This window comes from Xenopus laevis, chromosome 5L, assembly GCF_017654675.1.
Source record: "Xenopus laevis strain J_2021 chromosome 5L, Xenopus_laevis_v10.1, whole genome shotgun sequence".
Classification (NCBI taxonomy): domain Eukaryota; kingdom Metazoa; phylum Chordata; class Amphibia; order Anura; family Pipidae; genus Xenopus; species Xenopus laevis.
This window is the reverse complement of record NC_054379.1, coordinates 2,808,111-2,832,970: the sequence shown is the minus strand read 5'-3', so window position 1 is coordinate 2,832,970 and position 24,860 is coordinate 2,808,111. Positions and strand designations below refer to the sequence as shown.

Sequence of the window (24,860 nt, the reverse complement as noted above, 5' to 3'; positions counted from 1 at the left end):
CAGGAGCAACCAGGCAATTTCTCAGTACAGTGTATAATTGCACAGGAGGCAGATGTTAATTGAAAATCTCACACCATAGAGGCCCCTGTATATACAGTAATACAAATGCAGAAAACAACAACACAAATGTCATTATTAAAATAAAACTCATTAGATATGATGAGACACATATATACTGTAAATATATCTATATTAATCACTACATGTGCTCAAGGTTGAGCAGAGAGGATGACCCTGTTGGGTTTCCCACACAAGTGGGTCAGAATATTTACTTGGTAAATGTAAAAATGACACTGTTGTAATGGGAATTAATAGAATTTGTCCCCCTTAAAGGAGAAGTAAAGACTAAAAGTAAGTAAGCTTTATCAGAAAGGTCTATATAAATACACCAGTAACCCCTCAAAGTATTGCTGCTCTGAGTCCTCTGTCAAACAGCACATTTCTTTCCTTCTATTGTTTACTCATGGGCTTCTGTATCAGACTAACTGTTTTCAGTTTAAACCTCCAGGGCTAGGGCTTGAGCATGCTCAGTTTGCTCCTATCTCCCTCTCTGCTGTAATCTGAGCCCAGAGCTATGAGTGAGCAGGGAGAGATGCAGGCAGGAAGTGATGTCACCCCAAGCTAATATGGCAGCTGCTATTCTAAACAAACAGAGAGCTTCTAGAGCATTCTACAGAATAAATATAACATTCTAGCTTGCACTTTTGCAGCTAATCTATTGAAAATAAAATGCCTCCTTAGCTTTCCTTCTCCTTTAAGTTGGGTTCCTACTGGCTTTGACCAACATTATGCAAATCAGCAGAAGTCTATAATTTCCCCTCCTCTGTCAGAACACATTTATGATTTGTCATAGTTTTGGTAAAGGGGTTGTTTCTCCTTTAAAGGAACAGTAACACCAGCCCAAAATGCATTTTCAAAGACAACTTTATGGGGCACAACAGACTGGGCAAGAGATTAGACATTGCTACAAACAGAAGAACTGGCAGCAAACAGACAGCAGTAAAGCCAGAATGTCATCTTTGAAGAAAATATTTATATGTAACTAATATATTATGTCCAATGAATAATAAGCATTTTTAGTTTAAATCCTAACAGACCGACATGTCAAGGTTTTATTTAAAGGAGAAGTAAAGGTTATAATCATTTGGGGACACCCCCATAGGGAGTCAATGCTCCCTGATTTGAGTGCATCTTACCAGTAGAGTAACTATAAAGGGGGCAGACTCTGCAGGAATGGGGGAGGTAATTTCATAAAGGTCACCAGTGATTTTGTAGATGAGTGCCGTTGGATAATAACTGTTTTGTACACACAACTGCTCTTCAGTCATGACCTCTACTAGTCCTGGCCAAGGCTCAATAACAGCCACTGGGTCTGCTTCACATGCCATGGGCCTTAATTAGAGAGCTCTCTCTCTTTTATCCTGCATAGATGTTCTCTGATAACGTTTCAGACCACTGTAATATTCTGTTTCAAGTGAGTAAATCCAAATGTCTTGAGTTTCTCTAATGAGCATGGCACATGCAGCCCTGCCAGACATTTTGCCTGCAGTATTTACTCCATGTGGTGTAAAATGGCTGTTTTCCTCCAGTTGCTGCCATCATTGCTGGCAATGGGAATCAGGTGCCTCACCCCCAACTAAAAACGAAATAAAACATCAGTGGGGGTTGATTTTGGAGGCCCTGAACACCACATGGTTTCTGTGCTTAAAATAATGCCTAAAAGGAAATGCCTAAAACTCCTCAGTGTGTCATGGGCCTATGCTGAAATAAAGGAACTGAAAGTATTTACTAATCAGGTAAGCCACTGTGGTATATGGGCTCCCCCTGCTGCCACTCTGTGGGAATTACATGAATACATGCTCCATTATCTTTGCATCTTCTTCATCAGCAGTAAACTCCACTATCCCGTCCTGTGCTCTTACGATGGACAGGATCTTCTCAGACAACTGCACATAATTGTTCCTTAAACATTCATCAGCTATTTCTACCCACCCTTCTGGCGTACAAACCACATCATTAAGAACTGCCTGCTCCAAAGCACCTGAAAAAAGAATATATGTATCATTTATTTATATAATGTCAGTATATTATGCAGTGCTTTACATAAATTTATAACCAAGCATTTTACAAAAAAGAGAAATAGGATTAGAGGGCCCTACTCACAGGAGTTTACCATCCAGAGGGTCTGGGTACAAATGAAAGATAAGTATTATAGAAACAAATGGATGATTTATGGATGATTGATGCCAATATAGCTTGTACTACTCACCTTCACCACAGTTAAGTATACTTTCTAGAAGCTGAAATCCATAGTCCTTGTGATGTGTAGAGATAAGAGAAAGGGTGGCCTGTCCAACAGATAAGGCTGCTGGTTTGCCATTCCTCTCCTTGGTCAGGCCATGGATGAGCTCAGCACTAGGGCACATTCTAAGCAAAAAACCATAGTCCTCTAAAGAGAAAGCAAAGAACAGTGTATGATGGATTCCTGTGATTATGCATAATAATAATAATAATAATAATAATAATAATAATACCACTCAGAAAAACATTATGGATTACCCAATGAGAAATGTCTGCAATGAGAGGTGTACTCCAACGCCCCCTGCACCAGGCCTTGCAAGCACATACACAGAGCGGCCTTCCTGCTGTTTGTGCACTTTCTGTAGATTAGCTGAGCCAGTGCTAGGCAGATGGACTTGTGGTATGGATCTCTCTCTCCGTAATCATAAATAACATCCCCCAGGGCCTCTGAATACGTTATCCTAGAGATAAAAGGGAGGAAAACATGTATCAACAGTAAATAAAAAATAAATATATAAATACTCTCTAGATTTAAAGGAACATCATCTGTTATTTAAGTAATAACACTGTATATATTCAGAAGAGCAATACAGGGCGACTATATTGCTGTGGGGCCTTTGCTTATTTCTAGTAGCCAGTTTTGAAACCCAGATCGTGACCAGTTATTGGTTTACTGCCTTCCATATTCCACATGCTGTTATGTGTTTGACTGTCTTCTTATGTGGAGGACTTGGGGCATAAGCACCCAGGTCACAGAAGAATAGTGGTGAGATTCTTGTTGATCCCTTAACACTGCTTTTGTTTTCAATGCCGAAAGTTGCTTTCAACTGTGAAGAACTCGGGACATACAGTATAACTGAGTGAGTGAATGCAGGGCCGCCATCAAGGGCCCAGTAGATTTAGCGCTTAAAGAGGGGTCTGGCTGTGCTGCACTTTCTGAATTAGTTTGGCCACCCTTGAACGAAAGTGATGTAGTCAAAGCTGCCAAAGAAGAGCTGAAGCCACCAAAGCCATGAAAGAGCCAAAGCAGCCGAAGACCCGAAGCCATGATGTAGAGAAGGGGTCCCATCCTTTTTTATCCGTGACCCACATTCAAATGTAAAAAGAGTTGGGGAGTCTCTTTTTGCCAGAACACCTGGTTTTATACAACCAAAACTTGCCTCCAAGCCTGGAATTGAAAAATAATCACCTGCTTTGAGGCCACTGGGAGCAACATCCAAGGGGTTGGGGAGCAACATGTTATTCATGAGCCACTGGTAAGGGATCACTGATGTCGAGATTGATATTCTGAGACAATTTGCAATTGGTTTTCATTTTTTATTATTTGTGTTTTTTTTAGTTATTTAGCAGCTCTCTAGATTGCAGTGTTAGCAATTTGGTTTCTAGGGTACAAATTCCCCTAGCAACCATGCACTGATAGTAATAAGAGACTGGAATATGAATAGGAGAGGGACTGAATTGAAAGATGAGCAATAAAAAGTAGCAATAAGTGTAAATGTGTAGCCTTACAGAGCATTTTTTTTAAAGATGGGGTCAGTGATCCCCATCTGAAAGCTGGGAAGAAACAGAAGAAAATTGCCAAATCATTAAAAAAAAAACATGAAAAATAAATAATTAAGACCAATTTAACGTTTCTTACAATAGGCCATTCTACAATATACTAAAAGTTAACTTGAAGGTGAATCCCTCTAAGGTAAGGTCCACGGAACACCAATTTTTTGTTGTTTTTTTCTTCATTTTTTTTAAAACATCTATGGGCCCCTGACCACCAATGTCATTTTTAATCTTTCTGGGGCCCTTGACTACCTATGTTTTTTTTTTAACTTGTAAGGGGGGGCCTGATCCCCTGTGGGTTTTTTGTAACTTGTAGGGGGGACCCTGCGGGGTGCACGGAGGGCTAGGGCTGTGGTGGAGTGGGTGTAAAATTTGTAGTTGTACAGGGTGCTGTGATTTATGATGGCAGCCCTGAGTGGAAGTATACCCAAGAATTTGAAGGACTAATTGATAGTTACATAGTTAAATTGGGTTGAAAAAAAGACAAAGTCCATCAAGTTCAACCCCTCCAAATGAAAACCCAGCCCCATACACACACCCCTCCCTACTGTCACTGATATATACCCATATCTATACTAACTATAGAGTTTAGTATCACAATAGCCTTTAATATTCTGCTTGTCCAAGAAATCATCCAAGTCCCTCTTATAGTCATTAACTGAATCATCACCCGGCAGTGCATTCCCCAACCTCACTGTCCTCACTGTGATGAACCCCCTACTCTGTTCCTTTAAATGAAACTTCTTTTCCTCTAGTCTGAAGGGGAGGCCTCTGGTACGTGATTCTCTTTATGGGTAGAAAGGTCCCCTGCTATTTGTCTATAATGTCCTCTAATGTACTTCTAAAGTGTAATCATGTCCCCTCGCAAGTGCCTTTTTTCCAGAGAAAACAACCCCAACCTTGACAGTCTACCCTGTTTGAAGCAGTCTAAGCTCTCTGCTTCAAACTTTCGATACTATCAGTCTGACTGAGCTGCTTTTTTCAGGGTCATTATTTCCAGTACCATGATAAAAAGCACAATATGTAGAAAATCAAGCTATCCAATAATGTTACCTTTGCTGTGAGACCCAGTGAAGCACCAGGTCCAATTTGCCACAAGCTAAAGCGCACTTGGTTGCTTCCAGAGTAAGCTCGGCACTTACAGGATGCTTTGCTACGTGGCTGGAGCTGATTAAAGCCTCAAAATATAATAACACGGGAGACGTCTCCTCATCACTGACTACAGCAGCTGCAAGAGAAAACATTTGCTGTGAAATAAGACTGACAATGTTTGAAATAATCACTGGATTTACCAAGGTTTGCTCACTACGGCATATATTAGCAATACAGGGGTTAACAACAAAATACGCAATAACCAGTATCTATTGTGACAATTAGCGGCACAACCCTGGGGAAGATTGTCATGTTGGTTTTGTGCCTTGATAGCATTTCTCACTCTAGAACGAAGACGAAGTGCTGTTAAATGCTGTTAATCTCTTCTTCTCTGACTTCTCTGCTCTCCTGACACTCTCAATCCCTTTCTGCTCTTTTTATATAATCACGTTCCCTCACCTTATGATAAAGTGAAGTGGTAAGCATGGCAGAATGAGGGTACAACTAAATACACACAACAATATTTGTTCACTCTAACCTTATACATACAGCAGGGGGCTTCCCCTGTGCTTGCCTCAAATAAAGCTGCCTCCATATAGACTCTTCCTCCATTCTTTTGCTCATGATTTTAGAATAAGCATGTCAGTATACCTTTGAATTTCTCCATAGTTTCCATATTACGAAGAATCCCTCTAGGACTGTTTGCAGCATGGATTGCAGCAGCATTATACTGTCTGCTTAGGAACAATTCATTAAACCTTCAAAAATAAAAAATACAGTCAATCAGATGCCAGACTTACAACACTCATTGCAATTATCTGTTGTTTCCACAAATACCTGCTATTCAGTGAATATCTAGTGACCATACAAAGGAGAGTCTGCATATTATTCAACAATACAATATGCTTTTACAGAGACTAAGGGGCAGATTTATCAAGGGTCGAATTGGAAATTCGAATTTTCGAGTTTTTGTCAAAACTGTCAAATTCGACTAGGTAGTTATTCAAATTCGATTTGAGTTTTTCAAAAAATTCAAATTCGATTTTTTTTTTTTCATACTCTGGCCCTTTAAGAACTCAACTATTCACCACCTAAAACCTGCAGAATTGCTGTTTGGGGTATAGGAAAACTATACGCCCAAAATGAATATTTAAGCAACTCTAACTGTAACAGGAAGAGATCACCTGACCAGAAATACTGCAGCTCTAATGGAAGAGATCATCTGACCAGAAATACTGCAGCTCTAACGGAAGAGATCACCTGACCAGAAATACTGCAGCTCTAACTGTAACAGGAAGAGATCGCCTGACCAGAAATTCTGCAGCTCTTACTGTAACAGGAAGAGATCACCTGACCCAGAAATACTGCAGCTCTAACTAACAGGAAGAGATCACCTGAACAGAAATACTGCAGCTCTAACTGTAACAGGAAGACATCACCTGACCAGAAATACTGCAGCTCTAACTGTAACAGGAAGAGATTACCTGACCAGAAATAATGCAGCTCTAACTGTAACAGGAAGAGATCACCTGACCAGAAATAATGCAGCTCTAACTGTAACAGGAAGAGATCACCTGAGCAGAAATACTGCAGCTCTAACTGTAACAGGAAGAGACCACCTGACCAGAAATACTGCAGCTCTAACTGTAACAGGAAGAGATCACCTGACCAGAAATACTACAACTCTAACTAAAACGAAGAGATCAGCTGACCAGAAATACTATAGCTCTAACTGTAACAGGAAGAAGTGTGGAAGCAAAAGACACAACTCTGTCTGTTAATTGGCTCATGTGACCTAAAATGTATGGTTTGTTTGTGCGCACCGTGAATTCTACGATCCCAAGGGGCAGCCCTTATTTTTTAAAATGGCAATTTTCTATTTAGGATTACTCAATGACACATACAACTAAAAAAGTATATTATTATGAAAATGGTTTATTTAAATGAAACAGGGTTTTAACATATGAGCTGTTTTATGCAAAATATTTTTATAGAGACCTACATTGTTCGGGGGGTATAGTTTTCCTTTAATTCAATGGGAGACGTCTAGGGATCATTTGCAGCCTTCATGACATTCTGGGTTTTTTTCAGAGAAAAAACACTACTTGAGTTTTTAAAATTCTAATAGAATTCAAGTCAAATTCAATTTGAGTTTTCAGGTCGATCCTATTTACCCAAGTTTAAAACATTTGATTTTTATAATAAATTTCGATTGGTCCAATTTTGAGTTCATGGGAGTTTATTGGATTTGTAAAAAACTAACATGAATTTGAAATTCGACCTTTGATAACTGTGCCTCTAAGAATATAGAAAGTATATTGTGATTGTGGGGCCAATTAACTAGTCAAAAACAACTGTATGGATATTGTTGCTGGAACTTACAGTATGTTGGAAAAGCTGCAGCAACAATTTGGCCAAATTCACTAATAAAACGACTTACCTTTCGATATATTCCAGCAAATCTTGCCCTTCAGAGACTTTACTAGGATCAAGATCATGGAATACTTCTGCTGCAAAAACATCATCTGTGCAACAGAATGCAGAGAGGGAATGTTATTGGAATTAAAACACTATACAAAATCAATCATTACAGAACAAATATCAAACAAAACATAGCATTAATTAATAAAGCAACAAATCATGACTTTAAGCCTTCACATGTGATTTCTCAATTTCCCATGTTTTGCTACCAACTATATCACAACTATAAACTGCATTTGCAACACCCACTCAGAAGTTGATAACATTTGCTGAAAACATTAATTATTTATGGACTGATGCTTTTTTTATATTTTTTCTTGGAAGTATTCAGCACCCCAGTACTGGCTCTCTTAACCTGAACCCTTGCCCTCAAACCCACTTCCTCACTGACTTCCATTAGTTCCCCTTCATCAAGTGACTACCACAGTGACTACCACTCTAAGTCCTGAGACTGCTGCTCCTGATCTTTCTTACTTTACTTTCTACTCTTTGTGGCAGGAACATTTTACCTCTGCTCCTCCATCCTCTCCAGCTACTCTGATTCTTCCTCCATCAGTTCCCCCTATGAAACCTTTCCCAACACCAAGAACCTGTTCTCACTCTAAATAATCACTTTCCCACTGGCCTCATTTTTCTTTCTCCTTTCCTTTTCTCCTTTCCCACCAACCTCCAGTTCTCCCCTCCTCTGCCTTTATCCCTAATGGGGCTATTAACCTCCCTCCTTGGCCTCTCCTGCCCCTCCTGGGGTAACACAGAAGCTTCTGTAGAAGTACTTGGGCTGGCCATGTCCTGCACTCACTCTCACCAAGGTCTCTGCTCATCAGCTCCTCTATATTGGTGCAAGACTTCCTAATGTTCTTCCAAGCCTCAGGGCAGTTCTTATAGGCATGGCCTGACTTTAGACATAAATTGCACTGGATTTGCCTCTTGCACACCTTGCTTACATTGCCAGTCTCCCCACAAAAGTCACACTTCTGTACATTACAATTACCAACAAGATGGAACTTGGAGCCACAGTTATAGAATGCAGAAAGAGAGCAGTTCAAGAGTCTACTACAGCTGCTTTTGGCACAATGCTTTGCACGTGGCATATAGTCACTTAAGTTTGCTATAAAAGTTCAATTAAACCAATAATTTGTCCATTTGGCCCACACATATTTAAAATGAAGGAATGATCTGTGCAAACACATGTTCTTTTACAGCTCAGGCAATGAAAGAGAACCCCTACTTATAATACAGGATTATGTTGAGTTGCAGCCTGTTGAGAAGCGCTGTAATACATATTGGACCAAAATGACAAGTTTATTCTATTGCTTTTCCCATTCCCCACTTATTGTCAGTTAGTTAACTTTATAACTATGGAGACCAAATCATTTGTAAATAATGCAGAGAACTGCTAAATAGCTAATGACAAAGAAGCCTTACAATTGAATGAATATCCTGTTCTGATGTACTTTTAGGATTTATTGTAATGGTCACTCACAAACACAAACAGCTTGACAGGAAAGAATACCTTGTAATTCCTTCTCGTTTGCTATGGCCTGTGAAATGGCATCATAAAGAGACACACATTTGTTGGATTGTGTCCAAACCAAGATGGCGTCCATGACAAGCTTTCTTTGTCTGTAACTAAAATCAGAGGCATGGCTGTGAATAAATATTGCCTTTTTATAAATTGCTTGGATTCATTTTTTTTTACTCAGTGATAAAGTCCCGGAGGCTAAGTCCCCTTCTCAGGAACCAGATATTTGAACTCAGTTATTTGTGGACACTCCTTGGGTCTTTATCACTGATTATAATTATTATCTGTTGTCTGGCTTGTTCACTTTCAAAGCTAAATTAAAATCAGAGGAAATTCAAGTTAGAAAAGTCTATTAACTGTGGAATGGAGTGATGAAAACAAACAGGCAATAAGATAGTACCTGACCATCAATTTATTATTTAATAACTCTGCTTCTTCTCTGTCTTGTAAAGCAGAACTCAGTTTATGCTCCAACTCTATCTTTTCCTGAATGGAGACATATTTATTTTTCATATCAGCCTTCAGATTGTCCCTTTTCTGTTCTAGTTGTTGCTGATATTGTGTGAGCTTTTCCATACTGACAGAGTCTTCAACCGTCATACCTATAGAAGGAAAAAACAAGGAAATCCCAACTGGTTGGTGCTACAGAAGATTTAGTGATTCAAGTTGTATTTCCCTGGTTCCCTCCATCTGGTTGTCATGAACATAGTCATCTGCAAGTAACACTAACCTGCTGTGTATCACATACTGTAGTCTTTCAAACTTTCTTACAGTATATCACATTATCCCAATGGACCCTTGCAGTGCATAAAACCACTTTCAAAAAACTTGCAAAGTGCCCCTTAGACTATAACCTAGCCTTTCCTGCACTCTGCACTGCATCACACAGCCTTCAGAGACCAATGCAATGCACACAGCCTCCGCAATTGCACACACTGTGACCAAACATTGGTGAATCCATTTGCCAGATGATTGTATTGGTGCATATATCTAGGCCACAAGAATTAATGGGTCATTGTCCCGCAGTTAAGGTGTCCATACACTGGCAGATTTAAGATGGCGATTCAGGTCCTTTAAACCGTGTATGGGGTGTTCCAATGGGCCTCCCAGACTGCTATCTGGCCAAATAAATTGGCCAGATTTCGATTGGGCTGGTTTGATTTACCCCTGTGATCGAGGACTGCATCAGCTAGTTGATACATTCCTTGTCCCATCGGTGCCCATTCCCTTCATTGTAATCCAATTGTTTGGCCCTAGGGATGAAAGATTGGATTAGCCGGATATCACCCTGCCTTTGGTGGGCATATCAAAGAAAGATCCACTCGTTTGGTGACCTAGCCAACAAGTGAATCTTATAGTGTATGACCTTTAGGCCTGATTTACCAAAACAAATGCAGATGCGAGTTTGCTTTGTCCCAAATTGGAGGCAGTTGCGCTGAATATTTTGTGCCCCTACAAACCATGAATTAGAATGTGACTTTACTCTCAATTTCAGATTTTGCCCTATTCATAGCAAAAAACAACAAAAGTCATACATATTTCCAAACTGTGGTAAGTACACGCCTATATCCGCACTATTGTACATAATATTCCAGCAGTAATTGTCTACATGTCAGAAAGTACAGTTACCATTGGGAGATAAAAATCCATACCTGGAATAAGACTGGAAGGCTTTATATTATTTTGCAGAGATTTTGTCTCCTCTAATTCTGGGGTCTTCAATTTCTGATCATGTTGAAGTTTCTCTAACTGATTTTCAACTCTCTGTGAATCTCTCTGAATTAGTTCTAACCTAAAATGAAAAAAGAGGAATGTCAAATGTATACAAAGAAATCAACAGCTCTGGACATACACAATCACACTCAAGAGGAAGACTATGTTACAATGCATATTTCATTTAATGAAAGGATTTCAAACCGAATATCTATGGATAAGTATATGCTGTGATACAAATGAATTGTACTTTGAGTGACTGAATTCTGCTGGAGCAGCACTATTAACTGATGTGTTTTGAATTTTTTTTTCCCATGACAGTATCCCTTTAACTACATTATGGTTTCAAACTGAATACAACATTTAGAGGCACATTTATCAAGGGTGTTTTTGAATTCATGTTAGTTTTTTTAAAACTCCCTTAAATTCGAATATATTTGAAATTTTACTGACACAAAAATTTGAATCGAATTTGATTCAGTTTGACCAAACTTGATTCAAGTTTTTTCTCTGAAAAAAACCTGAATGTCAGGAATGCTGCAAACTTTACTCGAATCGACTTGCACTTTTCAGCAGAGAGCGCCAGCATCTAAGTTTAGCAATTATATTTACTATGGAGTGTCAAAGTGCTACTCACCAGTAAATAACACTTTTCTTGTCTTTTTAAAAATGGTTGAAAATCTGTAATGTTGTAAAGTTGCTTAGAATTATATTTTGTTTTTGGAATTTTCAACCCCTTTGAAGAAAAATGCAAATAAACAGTGATAACTTGCCTGGGTACATGGTACACCACTGTGTAATCTCAAATGGCAATTTTTGGAATTTCAAACACTAGGGGATTATTTAGTACTATTTTTTCCTATTTTTTAATTAAAACAAAGTCACCCTAACTCCCGTCCACAATTTTACCTAATTTATAAAAAAAATGAAGCCAAAAAAAATCGGTGCGGGAAAAGATCTTGACAAAATTGTGCGACAATTCGAAATGTACAACTTTTTTGAATTTGACACTCGATTCATATGACATTTTCAAGTTGTCACTCAAAAACCTTGATTTTTTCGGATGATCGCATCCAAACCAGCACAGATCACAATATCAAGAAACAGCTTCAAATTGCCATTGACTTCTACATGACCTCGATAGGTTTGAGATGGAGTATTTTCAGATTCGGATTTTTAGCCGCTTCCGGGTATAATAGATATTTAAAAATTCAAGGTTTAAGGGGGTTATTTACTAAAATCCAAACTTATCTCATTATATTAAAAAAAACCACAACCAAACTCCCATCCAAGATTAGACTTTCTTTATTAATAAAAAAAACTTGAATTAAGCGGATCAGGAAAAAACCTGATAAAATTGAGTGAAAAAACGAATTGTCTGATCGTTTCAAACTTTTTTCCTGAATCACTAGATTTTTTATGTTTTTTGCCCGAAAACCCAGAATTTTGCGGATTATCGGGCTAAACCACAATATCTTCCAATTGGGATAGGGACATCTCCCATTGACTTAAGGTGGCCATACACGGATAGATCCGCTCGTTTGGCGATGTCGCCAAACGAGCGGATCTCCCTCCGATATGCCCACCTTGAGGTGGGCAATATCGGACTGATCCGATCGTGGGCCCTAGGGTCCAACGATCGGATCCTTCACGTTCGCAAACGGGCGGTCGGATCGCGGGACCGCATCAACGAACAGATGCGGCCGCGATCCGACGGGATTTTTAACCCCATCCGATCGAGATCTGGCCGACTTTCGGCCAGATCTCGATCGGGGAAGCCCGTCGGGGGCCCCCATACACGGGCCAATAAGCTGCCGACTCGGTCTGTCTGCAGCTTTTATCGGCCCGTGTATGGCCACCTTTACATAGGACTTCGACAGGTCTGAAATGGCATATTGTCAAATTTGTCTTTTTGCAGTATCAGGGAATAATAAATCTCGAATAATTAGAGTTTTTTATTTCACAAAAAGTTTTTTCCCCAAAAAGCCCGAACAGATAAATTAATGGTTTAGTAAATAACCCCCTTAGTGTGAGAGCAGAGCAGGTTGCAGAAATCTTATTTTGGCACCCTGTTGGTGGCTGCCATTTTGACCAATGAGAGTGTACATATAATTCGTCAGTTCCCCTCCAGCACATCTGAATTACAAGAGGCAAAGAAATGTCAAACCTTTGGTTCATACTGGGAAGCCTTGAAGCCTAAACAGAAAAAAATATGCTGATGTGTCCTTACTTCTTGGCAAGCTCCGTTGCTCGTTTCCTATGATACATTAGAGTGGTTGGCTGGGATGCCAAGGCCCTCAGCTTCCCTTGAAGATGAACAGCATCTCTTTGACTCTGCTTCAGCACATCAATGAACTCATCATATTCACGTTTGATTGCAGCGAGCAAACCCTTATAATCGGTACAATAATCAATCACCTGTGACGAAACACACATTATGTACATTCAATTGTATCAATGGGATATGTTCATTCTGTAATAATAAAAATACAGGTGTATATAACAGTGGGTCTATAGCTATTATATTCAGATTTTTTAAATACCAATCATTGAAATGTCTGATGTTTTTATATAATATATCCATCTATCACAGTAAAAACCATATCTGAGGAAAAAGGAAATTATATCAGATCAGGAGTCTTCATTGTGAGGCTTAACTGCTGCCACTGAACTACATTAACAACAGTGACTAGATTGTTGGAATTGCACTTGATTTTCTATGTTTTGTTTTTTCTAATCTTTCCATACATGAGGACATGACAGTCAATAGAAGGCTTCTCAGAAGCTCCACAGATGTCTTTGTATTACACAGTAGCATCACTACCATACAGCACATCCCGCTACCACAGGTTTGGGTTTCAACTAGCACCCTCCTTCATGCCTGCCCATGATCCGCAAGCCAGCAAAAAGATCAGCTAGGGATGATGGTGAATCAGTGGAGGTGGCTGAGGGTGTACAGAAGCCCAAAACATAACGTAAAACATTTCAGCCTTACTTTTTTAGTTAGGCTCTCCTTGAAATAATTAGGATTTAAAGGCTTAGCTTTTTTTTTGTAATATTGGATGAGGTTGAGGCTTAAGATATTTTGTATATTTGATGTATATAAGGGTGCTCTGACACCCGCACTCTTTGCAAATAGTTACTTTTACAGATACCTCTGTCTGCAATAACACATGAGAAACAACTACCACTGTTTGCTCTTTGTTCGGGACTTACAACCTCTTCCTTTTTCTGTTTATGTCATTATATATATAAAATCAAATTATAAAAACGTTTTGCTCACACCACATAACTGATACTTATTTACCTTGTCAAATGCGCGTCCATAGATGATGCACTGCTGCTCAACATCACACTGCCCTGCCACTTGCAATTGCTCCTTTGCATGGTCAATGTGTGCCTGCAGGCTGCCTAGGAACTGCTTATCTCTGCCTCGGGTGATTGGTGGCAGCGCCGGAGTTTGGTGAAATCTAGGAGAACTCATGAGAACAGCGATGGTTGTTTTGCTGACAACTTGTGGCTACTCACATGCCCTGTTCGGAACCTGCTGGAAAAAATGGGAGATACAAAGTGGGTACAAACATTGAGACATACTGTATTTCTACACAAACTAAACTGTAGAGATTGAGGAGAGCTGGGAGGGGCTGTCATTTCACAGCATTTATCCTTATAATATAAAATAGTGACAATTAGGACACAATATACTGTAGCATTTGTCTCTGTGAGGGGACCAGTCATACTGTGAGGGGACCTGTCATACTTTGAGGGGACCAATTATACTGTGAGGGGACCAGTTATACTTTGAGGGGACCAGTCATACTGTGAGGTGACCTGTTATACTGTGAGGGGACCAGTCATTATTTGAGGGTACCAGTCATACTGTGAGGTGACCTGTTATACTGTGAGGGGACCTGTCATACTTTGAGGGGACCAATTATACTGTGAGGGGACCAGTTATACTTTGAGGGGACCAGTCATACTGTGAGGGGACCAGTCATACTGTGAGGGGACCAGTTATACTGTGAGGGGACCTGTCATACTGTGAGGTGACCTGTTATACTGTGAGGGGACCAGTTATACTGTGAGGGGACCAGTTATACTGTGAGGGGACCAGTTATACTGTTAGGAGACCAGTTATACTGTGAGGGGACCAGTTATACTGTTAGGAGACCAGTTATACTGTGAGGGGACCAGTTATACTGTGAGAGGACCAGTCATACTGTGAGGGGACCAGTTATACTGTGAGGGGACCAGTTATACTGTGAGGGGACCAGTTATACTGTGAGGGGATCAGTTATACTGTGAGGGGACCAGTGATACTGTGAGGGGACCAGTCATACTGTGAGGTGACCAGTTATATTGTGAGGGGACCAGTTATACTGTGAGGGGACCAGTTATATTGTGAGGGGACCAGTTATACTGTGAGGGGACCAGTTATACTGTGAGGGGACCAGTTATACTGTGAGGGGACCAGTTATACTGTGAGGGGACCAGTTATACTGTGAGGGGACCAGTTATACTGTGAGGGGACCAGTTATATTGTGAGGGGACCAGTTATACTGTGAGGTGACCTGTTATACTGTGAGGGGACCAGTTATACTGTGAGGGGACCAGTTATATTGTGAGGTGACCTGTTATACTGTGAGGGGACCAGTTATACTGTGAGGGGACCAGTCATACTGTTAGGAGACCAGTTATACTGTGAGGGGACCAGTTATATTGTGAGGGGACCAGTTATACTGTGAGGGGACCAGTCATACTGTGAGGTGACCAGTTATATTGTGAGGGGACCAGTTATATTGTGAGGGGACCAGTGATACTGTGAGGTGACCTGTTATACCGTGAGGGGACCAGTGATACTGTGAGGGGACCAGTTATACTGTGAGGGAACCAGTTATACTGTGAGGGAACCAGTTATACTGTGAGGGGACCAGTCAGACTGTGAGGGGACCAGTTATACTGTGAGGGAACCAGTTATACTGTGAGGGGACCAGTCAGACTGTGAGGGGACCAGTTATACTGTGAGGGGACCAGTTAAACTGTGAGGAGACCAGTTATACTGTGAGAGCATAAGAGGATCAGGAGGGAAAATTACATTAAAATTACTATAACTTTCCCATGAAACCAGCCCCGCCCTTGCGCATGCTCAGTGAAAAGCGGTTTCCAGGGACTGAACGTTACTGAGGAAAAATGTTGTAAATATGACTGTGATTTTATTATTACCTGCTCTGGTGTCTCCGGGCTGTGATGTTAACTCTTCCATTCCGTTACTAAGCGCGTTGCCAAGGGGAGGGGCGATCGGTACATGGGCGTGTCTGTCAATTTTGCCCGCCTCAATCTTAGACAGAACTACACAAAAAATAACAAAAAACAGCTTGTTGAGACCAAGGTGTGACCCTGTTTAAAAAAGCTATTGTGGTTAAATACGCGTTTAATAGAAATGAGAGACAATACAACAGCCACTTCACAGAGACTTCAAATCCCAGAATGCAGCGCGGCACCGGGGTCCTCGCTCCTAAATAGAACATTCTAACTACAGGCGTAATTTCTCGTAATGTCTCAGCAGCCGACCACATCTACTAGTGGCTGCCTGACTGTTACGAGACAATTCAACCAGTATTTATGGAACGTCCATTGAACAGGCAACGCGGCGGCCACCTCTCTACGCCCACACCCCCCTGCGCCTGAGCTAGGAAAACCCCGTGCGGCCGGAAGGAGGTCCTTTCTCTGCAGGATCCGCCATTATCTGGAGGTGAGTGTGGCGGCTGCTCTCCTGAGGAAAGCGAATAAAATGGATAAGATTGAGGCTTTGTGGCCGCTGGGAATGATGTGTAGCCGCTGTTTAATCTGCTCTTCTCTCCTATGGCAGGTGGATCCGGCCTCACCATGCAGATCTTTGTGAAAACCCTCACGGGGAAGACGATCACCCTCGAGGTGCGTGTGGGGCCGGGGAGACACGTGCTGGGGCTGTGGGGCGTCTTTTCTCTCACTTCTACTCCCCAAAACTAGCGGAGAATTCTGTCATTCACCCCAATATCCACCCGTGTGTCCGCTGTGCATCCTGGGAACTTCCCTGTGTCTCTAGGGCCCAGCGTGTCTCACACACCAGCAGCAAATTCCTCTTTCTTCTGACATATCAACTTTTTGTTTTGTTTGTTGCAACATTGGCTCTGCTGGATAATTTTAGGGTCAGTTTTGGCACAAGTTTGTGGATCTTGTACTGTGAAACCATTCCAGCACTGGCTTTATTTAATGTATATATTGTACTTACTGTACATGATTTATTCCTTGTGCCTGTACATACAGAGGCTTACAGTAACATACTGTGGTTTGCTTGGCCTTTATTAGTATTTAGTGTCTATAACCCACCTGACTCAATCCCCTCTGGTGTGTGTTGTCTACTGCAGAGCACAGAAAGGCAAAAATAATTACTGTTACTATGTTTCAACTTAAATACAAATTCAATTTAAGAACAAACCTACAGACCCGGCACTGCCTGTATTTCTATCTCCTGATTCTCTTGTAGCATTGTCCCTCCACTGACATTTCATCTTTTTTTCCCCTGTAGGTTGAGCCTTCTGATACTATAGAAAATGTCAAGGCTAAGATTCAGGATAAGGAAGGTATGATGAGCCATTTACACCTGTTCCTATTTATATTTTTTATTTTTGTGGTTTGCCTTTTTATATGGTTATACTTATTGCTTTGTAACTGACTAAACCATGTCCATTCCTAGCACATTTGGATATTGAAGGTATAATTCCAAGCAACATTCCAGTACTTTTTTTCTTTACAGTGGGGCTCATTTATAAACACTTGGCAAATTTGCACCCGGGCAGTAACCCATAGCAACCAATCGGTGATCCCCTTTTTTTCCAGCCGGAGGCAAGTTGGATACTCAAAGCAATCATTCTGGTTCTCCTGGGTTACTGCCTATGTTTCAGATTTGTCCAGTGTTTATAAATGAGCCCCATTGTGTTCCTATTTGTAAATATAACTGACAGTTGTTCCCTGTGCTGCTGCTCCTTTCTACATATCCAGCTGTGGGAGCAGTCGTCTCTCATCCAGAAACAATGGTTTGTGTGATTAACAGATCTGCTGGAGTTTGTTACTTCATTAAATGGTACATTTATTTAGGAACAGCAGTGCAAGAGATGGTAAAGGAGAAGCCTCCTGCTATGAGTAGCACTTAACTGTTGAACCTAATAAATATTTACTTATTTGTATCAGAAAATGCCTATAACTAAATTTGCTTTAATTTTGCAAAACTTTTATCCTATTTATCACCGCCAGATATGGGATAATTTTATGTGTAAGAACAGAACACAAAACGGCCAACACTTTTTTTTTTTTCTGTTTGTTGATACCGACTTCAAATTCTATGAAGTAACCTGGCAATCTGTGCACCCCTAGGTATCCCTCCTGATCAGCAGAGGTTGATCTTTGCTGGGAAGCAGCTGGAAGATGGCCGCACTCTCTCTGATTACAACATCCAGAAGGTATGACTTCTCTACACCTAGAACGTTTTCAGAGTATTTCAGCTGCAGTAGTAGCCAAAACACACACCTTAATTCTAGTGGGCAGCTTTTCAAGGGGTATAAAGAGTATCACCTCCCCTCTTTATATTATCATTGATTTTAAAGATGCAGTACTTGGTGTAACATGAGCTCGCATATGAATCCTCTGTTGCACAAACAAATGCAGTTGAACTGCATTATTTTGTACAGTTATAGAGCATCTACAGTAGTTCATTGCACTAATTTATAGATGCAAAGCTTCATGGTTTTCCCCCATAATTCCAGCATCATTGCGGGTGCCTTGCTAAATAGCAGTTTGGTACCATTCACAAACCTAGAAGCAAATTAGCATCCACTTTTAGCCCAAGTTCAGCACACTCCTGTGCATTAATATTCCAACGCATTAATATTGAGACGCAAGTCAGTCGGCACCTGCAGAGCAGACCCAGGCTGACATGTAAGATGCTGGACTAGATGAATGAAAATCTTCATAGTCATGCTGAACTAGAGTTACAACTAGAGTTACAAAGGAACAGTTCAGCACTGAAGCAATTGCAGAGGGGTCAAAAGTACTGCCTGGTGCACAGTAAAGGAAGGTGTAAGAGCAGACTCTTGTATATTGTATATGATACACTGAAAAAGGCTTCACACCCTTACACTGATGTCCCTCTCCTTGCAGGAGTCCACTCTTCATCTTGTGCTGAGACTCCGTGGTGGAGCCAAGAAGAGGAAGAAGAAGTCTTACACCACCCCCAAGAAGAACAAGCATAAGAGAAAGAAGGTCAAGCTTTCCGTGCTGAAGTATTACAAGGTAACTTCATTTTTTATTACGGCTATAGTTTTCAGTATAGTTATCTTGTTAATGGTCTTTATCTTCATACACGTGTGACAGTAGAGCACTTTGTGTTTGCTATTCAATATCTAGTTAAACAGATGTAACACAGGTCAGAGCCACAAGCCTGTGCTCTCCTGTTTAAAGGAGAAATTGTTCCTACTGAATATGGATTAAATGGTGGATATAAAGTTCTGTGTATAATGTGAATTGTTTCAGGTTGATGAAAACGGAAAGATCAGCCGCCTGCGACGTGAATGCCCTTCAGATGAATGTGGCGCCGGTGTGTTCATGGCCAGTCACTTCGACAGACATTACTGCGGCAAATGCTGTCTGACCTACTGCTTCAACAAGCCAGAGGATAAATAAATTTGTACATGTGTTAATAAAAACATACCAATGTTCCATTTCATGTCTGTCTCCTGATTCCATAGGGTTCAATGGTTTAGTCCTCCATGTCTGTATCGGTGTCACTGATCCAATGTTGTCACTCCATGAAGAGTAGCTGCTCAGTCTCTTTATATTATACATAAGCTTCAGTGGAACTCAGTGTGAGTGTGGAGATTGCTCCTGGTGTCATGGGGTTTCAGTACCACTGGGTTATGCAGATCAGGCACTTGAGAAATATTCTGCCTTCACCTCTTCTATAGAACTGTATGTGACTCACATATTAGTCTGTCAGACTCGCAGTATAGTCTGCAAGCTTGTGAGCTGTGGGTTAAACTGCCGTAACACAACATGGGAAGGCTGATGGGGAACCTTCCGTTTTTGGATGTGTTGGACAGGGTTGAACCTTGCAAGTAGCAGTAATAGAGATGAAACTAAAGACTGAAATACATTAATACAGTTACTTACCTGGGCAAACTGTTCTACTTGTAGTGAGGCAGTGTTATCCTGTGACAGCAGCTGTTTGATCAGAAATATTATGAAAAGTACGTTTTAACAATGAAAGGGCAACTGCAATGTCTGTATTAAACCAGACTCTTGAGGTGTTTATTTGTAGCATTTCTTGGCTTACCTGCAGCAGTTGGTGGGGGGAAATGGCTTGTTGAACTAGTGCAGTCACCCCAGTACTGATTGTCCAGTATGCAATTATCTCTGTCCACTCGGGTAAAGGGAGATGTGAGAACTTATACAGCAGTGATGGGCAAAGTGTGCCTCTCCAGCTGTTGCAAGACTACAACTCCCACCATGCCCTGCTGTAGGCAGTCTTTGCATGCTGGGACTTGTAGTTCTGCAACAGCTGGAGAGCCGCACTTTGCCCATCACTGTTATACAGGCTTCTTTGAGGCCTTTTATGTTCATTGTCTGTTAAGACACCTTACAATACAATTCTCAAACACCAGGCTGTTTAACTGACTTCCAACAACCTGAGGGTAATGAATTAAATCCAGGAAGTGTCCAGATACTCTTGGAAGTGACTGAGACCCAGGAAGTGATCGATACTCTTGGCCTTAAAGGAGAAGTGACACCCCTAATCTTGTAGTAAATTAGGGATGCTCCAAATCCAGGTATGCCTTTTTTTCAGCAAGATTCAGCTGAATCATCGTACCTGGCCAGTCCCAATCCTTAAAGGGATTCTGTCATGACTTTAGTGGTGTAGTTTTTATTTCTAAATGACACTGTTTACACTGCAAATAATTGACTGTACAATATAAAATGTCATTCCTGAAGCAGCAAGTGTATTTAGTTGTAATATTGGTGTGTAGGTGCATCTCAGCTCATTTTGCCTGGTCATGTGATTTCAGAAAGAGCCAGCACTTTAGGATGGAACTGCTTTCTGGCAGCCTGTTGTTTCTCCTACTCAATGTAGGATCATCACATTAATGAGTTCATTCAAGCTGGGAACTTAAATCAGGTTAAGTGATTAACTATATATTTACTTGTATCTCGTGAGTCAAAAAGTTTCCCATCTTCAACAGAGGATTGTTCAGCCTTATCAACTGCCAATGGGTTGGATTCCCACTCCTCCAGAGAAAGTCTGGTAACCTGCACATGATCCATTCACGGCTTCATAGAGTATATATTCTGTTATATATCTTATATACTGTTATATATACTGTGTGTGTCCTGTGCTCCTAATGCAAATAGGAAGTGTCTGCTCACTAATTGGCTCCCGTGTGTAAGTGACATTTGGGAGGTGCAGGTGTATGAGCTTGAACTAACAAATTGCTGTCTGGCTCTACCAGTGAAGGATCTTGTATAAGTAGACTGGTTTTATTTACTGCTGGTAGCTTTTATTCAATCAATAACTCGTTAACCTCAATATGGCTAATAGGAAGTAATCTGTAAATCACCTCCACAAACTCCAATTTCCACTATGTAGCTATGGTGAGTTATTATCCAAGATATAATCCCCAGTGCTACTTACCTGCAGTTATTCCCATGTGAGTAAAACTCTTTTCATGTTGCTATGTCAGCCATTCAGATATGGGGGAGCCCTATTGTGTATTTAGCTGCCGTCGCAGGAAAGTGCACATGTGCAATACATCATTATTACTATATGTCTGCAGACATCAGTACATTAAGCATAATAAGTACCCGTCTCAGCAGTTCATCTCCTACAATTCTCTATACTACCATATTGCATAGGTGCCAATCACAGCTATCTGTATAATGTCTCCATATACTGCAGCATCCGGGATAACGTTCAGCATATGGATACTTAGTAATAATGAACTGCAGAAGTGCACTATTAAGTTGGCCATAGATGTTGAGATTTTTAAAAGATCAGATCCTCATCGTGAGACCACGCTCTTCTCGGAATGATCGTACGAATTTACCATCAACTAAAAAGACCAATTTGGTAGGAAAACAAAGGGGAGCTGCTTGCTTGGCCCTGCAAACATAGAGAGATTGCACTTGGACCCACAAAGATTTTTTGACCTGGCCGATCAATTTCCTGACAGATGTCGGCCGAAAAATCGTAAGATGAACGATCGTTCGAATCCCACTAACCGCACGATAATTTCGAAGGATTGGTCGGACTTCTCTAAAATCGGTCGTTCGGCAAGAAGAATCGTTGCGTCTATGGGGAGCTTTAGTCTGCAGACATCAGTGATGTAGCTATTGAGTGTGTTGTACTAATCACACCCTTTGCACTATTCTATGTCACTATACTGCAACATTCTCATGAGCAGATCTATGATGATACAGCCATTCAGCATATCTTACTAAGTGCACGCCTGCACCTCATGTTTTCTACCATAGGAACTAGCTACTCAGCACATTACTATATTGTGTCTTAGGTGGCCATACACGGGCAGATAAAGCTGCAGATATCAGTCGTTTGGACTAATTTGACAGCTTATCTGCCAGTGTATGGGGGCTTCCGACGGGTCTTCCCAATCGATATCTGGCCACGATATCGATCGGGAAGGTTGGATTTTTAACCGGCCGACCCGTCGGAGCCCCTTGGCGCATCGCAATTCGATTGTTCGGCCATACAGCCGAACGTTCGAATTACCCCCGATATAGCCACGCAGTTTAGTGGCATATCAGGGAAAGATCTGCTCGTTTGGCGATGTCGCCAAACGAGCGGATCTTTGAGTCTATGGCCACCTTTATTAAGGTAACAATCAAATCTATGAGTATATAGCCATTTAGGGGGCAGATTTATCAAAGGTCATGGTGAAGTTCCAAATGAAAAAAATTCAAATTTTGAGCTATTTTCTGTGTACTTCAACCAGGGAATAGTCCAGATTCGAATTTGAAAAAAAATGTAAAATTCGAATATGTACTGTCTCTTTAAAAATTAGACTTCGACCATTCGCCATCTAAAACTTGCCGAATTGCTGTTTTAAGCTATGGGGGACCTCCTAAAAACTATTCAATTGGTGGACTTTGAAAAATCAAAGGTTTTGTTTGAGAAAAATTTGGGGCCCCAAATAATATTTTTTTTTTTAAAAAAAAAAAATTGCACCAGGGCCCCCTTACAAGTTAAAAAATTGGGGCCTCAAAGAATATTTTTTAAAAAAAACATTGGTGGCAGGGACCTATAGAGTATTAAAATAATACATTGGTGGCCAGGGGATTAAAAAAAAAAATAAAAAAACACACATTGGTGTTCAGAGGAATTGAACTTCAACTTCGCTTCCTTTCGTGACTTTGGGTCTTTTCACCGATTCGGGACTTTCAGCTGTTCGGGACTTCGGAAGGAGATGCTGCGGCTTCAGTGATTTTAAGGGGGGCCCAACTCTTTCGAAAAGTTCAGCACTGCCGGGCCCCGTACACTTGTACCCCCTGATGGCGGCCCTGCCTACCTGTAGCCACATATTTCTCTAGTCGTCCCTCCTGTCAGTGCAAACGTGTGGCTTAATGTCAATCTCATGTCTGGAGGCGGGACAGAAGAATAAGACTCTTGACCCCTCCCCTGGTATATAAATTGTGGCTCCGCCTCCCATTGCCAGTTCTTTGTCCTGCCTCGGAGGCGAAGGACAGAAAAGTTTTATTTTCCTGCCCCGACTGTGGTTCATCCGGCTCCCCGGCCTGGGGATGTTTTTATTGCAGGGACACATTTTACTTTGATGTTCAAGTTACCTATTAGGAACCATCACAAAAAGAAGTTGGGGCACAAAATGTGTCAATGAAACTGCCGGTCTAATCCCCAGTAATTACCTGAGTCCTGCCCCCCTACATCTGTGAAAGGGGAAATGTGCCTCTAACACTGTCACTGTCTCACCAGGGCTTCTTGTCTCTCCTTCTTCCCTCACTCTGACATTAAATGAAAACTGCCAACTGGTGTTCTTGTGCCGTGATTTCCACAACTGTCACCTACCAGTACATTTACCAGTACTAACCCCGTGGCATAACATAGATATAATAGACCGACCACCATTCCATAAGGAGGGACAGAGTTTCAGCTCAATGTCTCCCCTTGTTGTCCTACAGATCTAGAGAAGCCAATGTGGGGGGGCCCCCCCTCTGTGTCAGCTCATGGTGGGGACACGGCCCTGCCCTTGTGTTGCCTGTTGACTCTACAGATGACACTTAACGGGGATCTATCTCAAAAATGTGAACTTCATCTCGCTGAAACTTTGTAAATATAATCAAATTCTGTACAGTTTATGAAACAATCAAGTTGCTCTTCACTCTCCTCCCGCTGAGAAACTTGTCTCTTTTTATTCAGTAAGTGGAGTCAGTTTTTGATTGACAGTTAGGTCTAATACATCATTTGGGGGGTTGTACCCCTAACCTAGGTTTTCACTTTATAAAAAATAACTGTCTCTGATGGAATTCCTTTTTCTCTGTGTGCAGGGTGTTTGTCAGAGTCTGCTATTCTGTTACCTTTTGTTTGTGCTGGAGTTGGTTATTTGATTTATTCTGCTAAGAAAGGGAACCCCCCGCCCCTAAAAGACGTATTATACCTGTCAATCAAAATCTGACCCAGACCTCAGCAGGAAGAGTGACACGTCGTGGACAGTGAGATACTGAAGAGTAACTTGATTATTTATTAAACTGTACAGAATATTTAATTAATTGCATGTAGGAAGTGTCTTATTTCAGTGAGTTGAAGCCAATATTAAATTTTCATTTTTGCGATAGTTCCCCTTTAATTGACTTGTCAGCGGAATACACACACATAAAAAAGGTTTACATTTCCATAGCTCGTGGCGTTATGATGGAGCTGGATGACATCAATGGCACAACAGAACATCTCCAACTCATGTCACAGACGGGTGAAACTTCATGGACAAGATGCACCCCCACCCTCAGCACCCACTGTTTCTTCTACCGACCTGTTTGCACCCCCAAACTGTCAGAATGCAGTGCAGGCCCATTGCAGAGAAATACAGGAGAATAAATAATATAATTATGGAGAGAGCAATTACAATCATTATTTCAATTA

General features: G+C 41.1%; 2 protein-coding genes across 3 annotated transcripts; one reads left to right on the top strand and one right to left on the bottom strand.

The window, feature by feature from the left end:
* Positions 1-906: 906 nt before the first annotated feature.
* clhc1.L (clathrin heavy chain linker domain containing 1 L homeolog) lies at positions 907-16,170 on the bottom strand. 2 transcript variants are annotated; one of them, XM_018262516.2, is made up of 12 exons: positions 15,887-16,170; positions 13,971-14,210; positions 12,894-13,081; positions 10,603-10,742; positions 9,351-9,552; positions 8,942-9,057; positions 7,388-7,472; positions 5,599-5,705; positions 4,909-5,083; positions 2,560-2,762; positions 2,270-2,449; positions 907-2,041 (listed from the first exon to the last, which is right to left on the bottom strand). In XM_018262516.2, the coding sequence occupies exons 2-12, from the start codon at positions 14,145-14,147 to the stop codon at positions 1,845-1,847; spliced, it is 1,770 nt and encodes a 589-aa protein (XP_018118005.1). In that variant the 5' UTR covers positions 14,148-14,210; positions 15,887-16,170; the 3' UTR covers positions 907-1,844. The 2 variants fall into 2 exon arrangements, with proteins under 2 accessions (XP_018118005.1, XP_018118006.1); XM_018262517.2 differs by having other exon boundaries at positions 13,971-14,207.
* Positions 16,171-16,310: 140 nt separating this feature from the next.
* rps27a.L (ribosomal protein S27a L homeolog) lies at positions 16,311-19,424 on the top strand. Its single transcript, XM_018262518.1, has 6 exons — positions 16,311-16,415; positions 16,533-16,597; positions 17,232-17,286; positions 18,077-18,162; positions 18,860-18,991; positions 19,232-19,424. The coding sequence occupies exons 2-6, from the start codon at positions 16,550-16,552 to the stop codon at positions 19,379-19,381; spliced, it is 471 nt and encodes a 156-aa protein (XP_018118007.1). The 5' UTR covers positions 16,311-16,415; positions 16,533-16,549; the 3' UTR covers positions 19,382-19,424.
* The last annotated feature ends 5,436 nt before the right edge of the window (positions 19,425-24,860 follow it).

Bases quoted from the DNA above. Each gene is read 5' to 3' on its own strand.
- clhc1.L (XM_018262516.2), bottom strand. From the start codon at position 14,147: ATGAGTTCTCCTAGATTTCACCAAACTCCGGCGCTGCCACCAATCACC. The intron at 13,082-13,970 runs GTAAATAAGTAT...GTTTCGTCACAG, and splicing joins ATGGACGCGCATTTGACAAG to GTGATTGATTATTGTACCGA. The intron at 9,058-9,350 runs GTACTATCTTAT...CTCTGATTTTAG, and splicing joins AATAATAAATTGATGGTCAG to TTACAGACAAAGAAAGCTTG.
- rps27a.L (XM_018262518.1), top strand. From the start codon at position 16,550: ATGCAGATCTTTGTGAAAACCCTCACGGGGAAGACGATCACCCTCGAG. The intron at 18,163-18,859 runs GTATGACTTCTC...CTCTCCTTGCAG, and splicing joins CTGATTACAACATCCAGAAG to GAGTCCACTCTTCATCTTGT. The intron at 18,992-19,231 runs GTAACTTCATTT...GAATTGTTTCAG, and splicing joins CCGTGCTGAAGTATTACAAG to GTTGATGAAAACGGAAAGAT.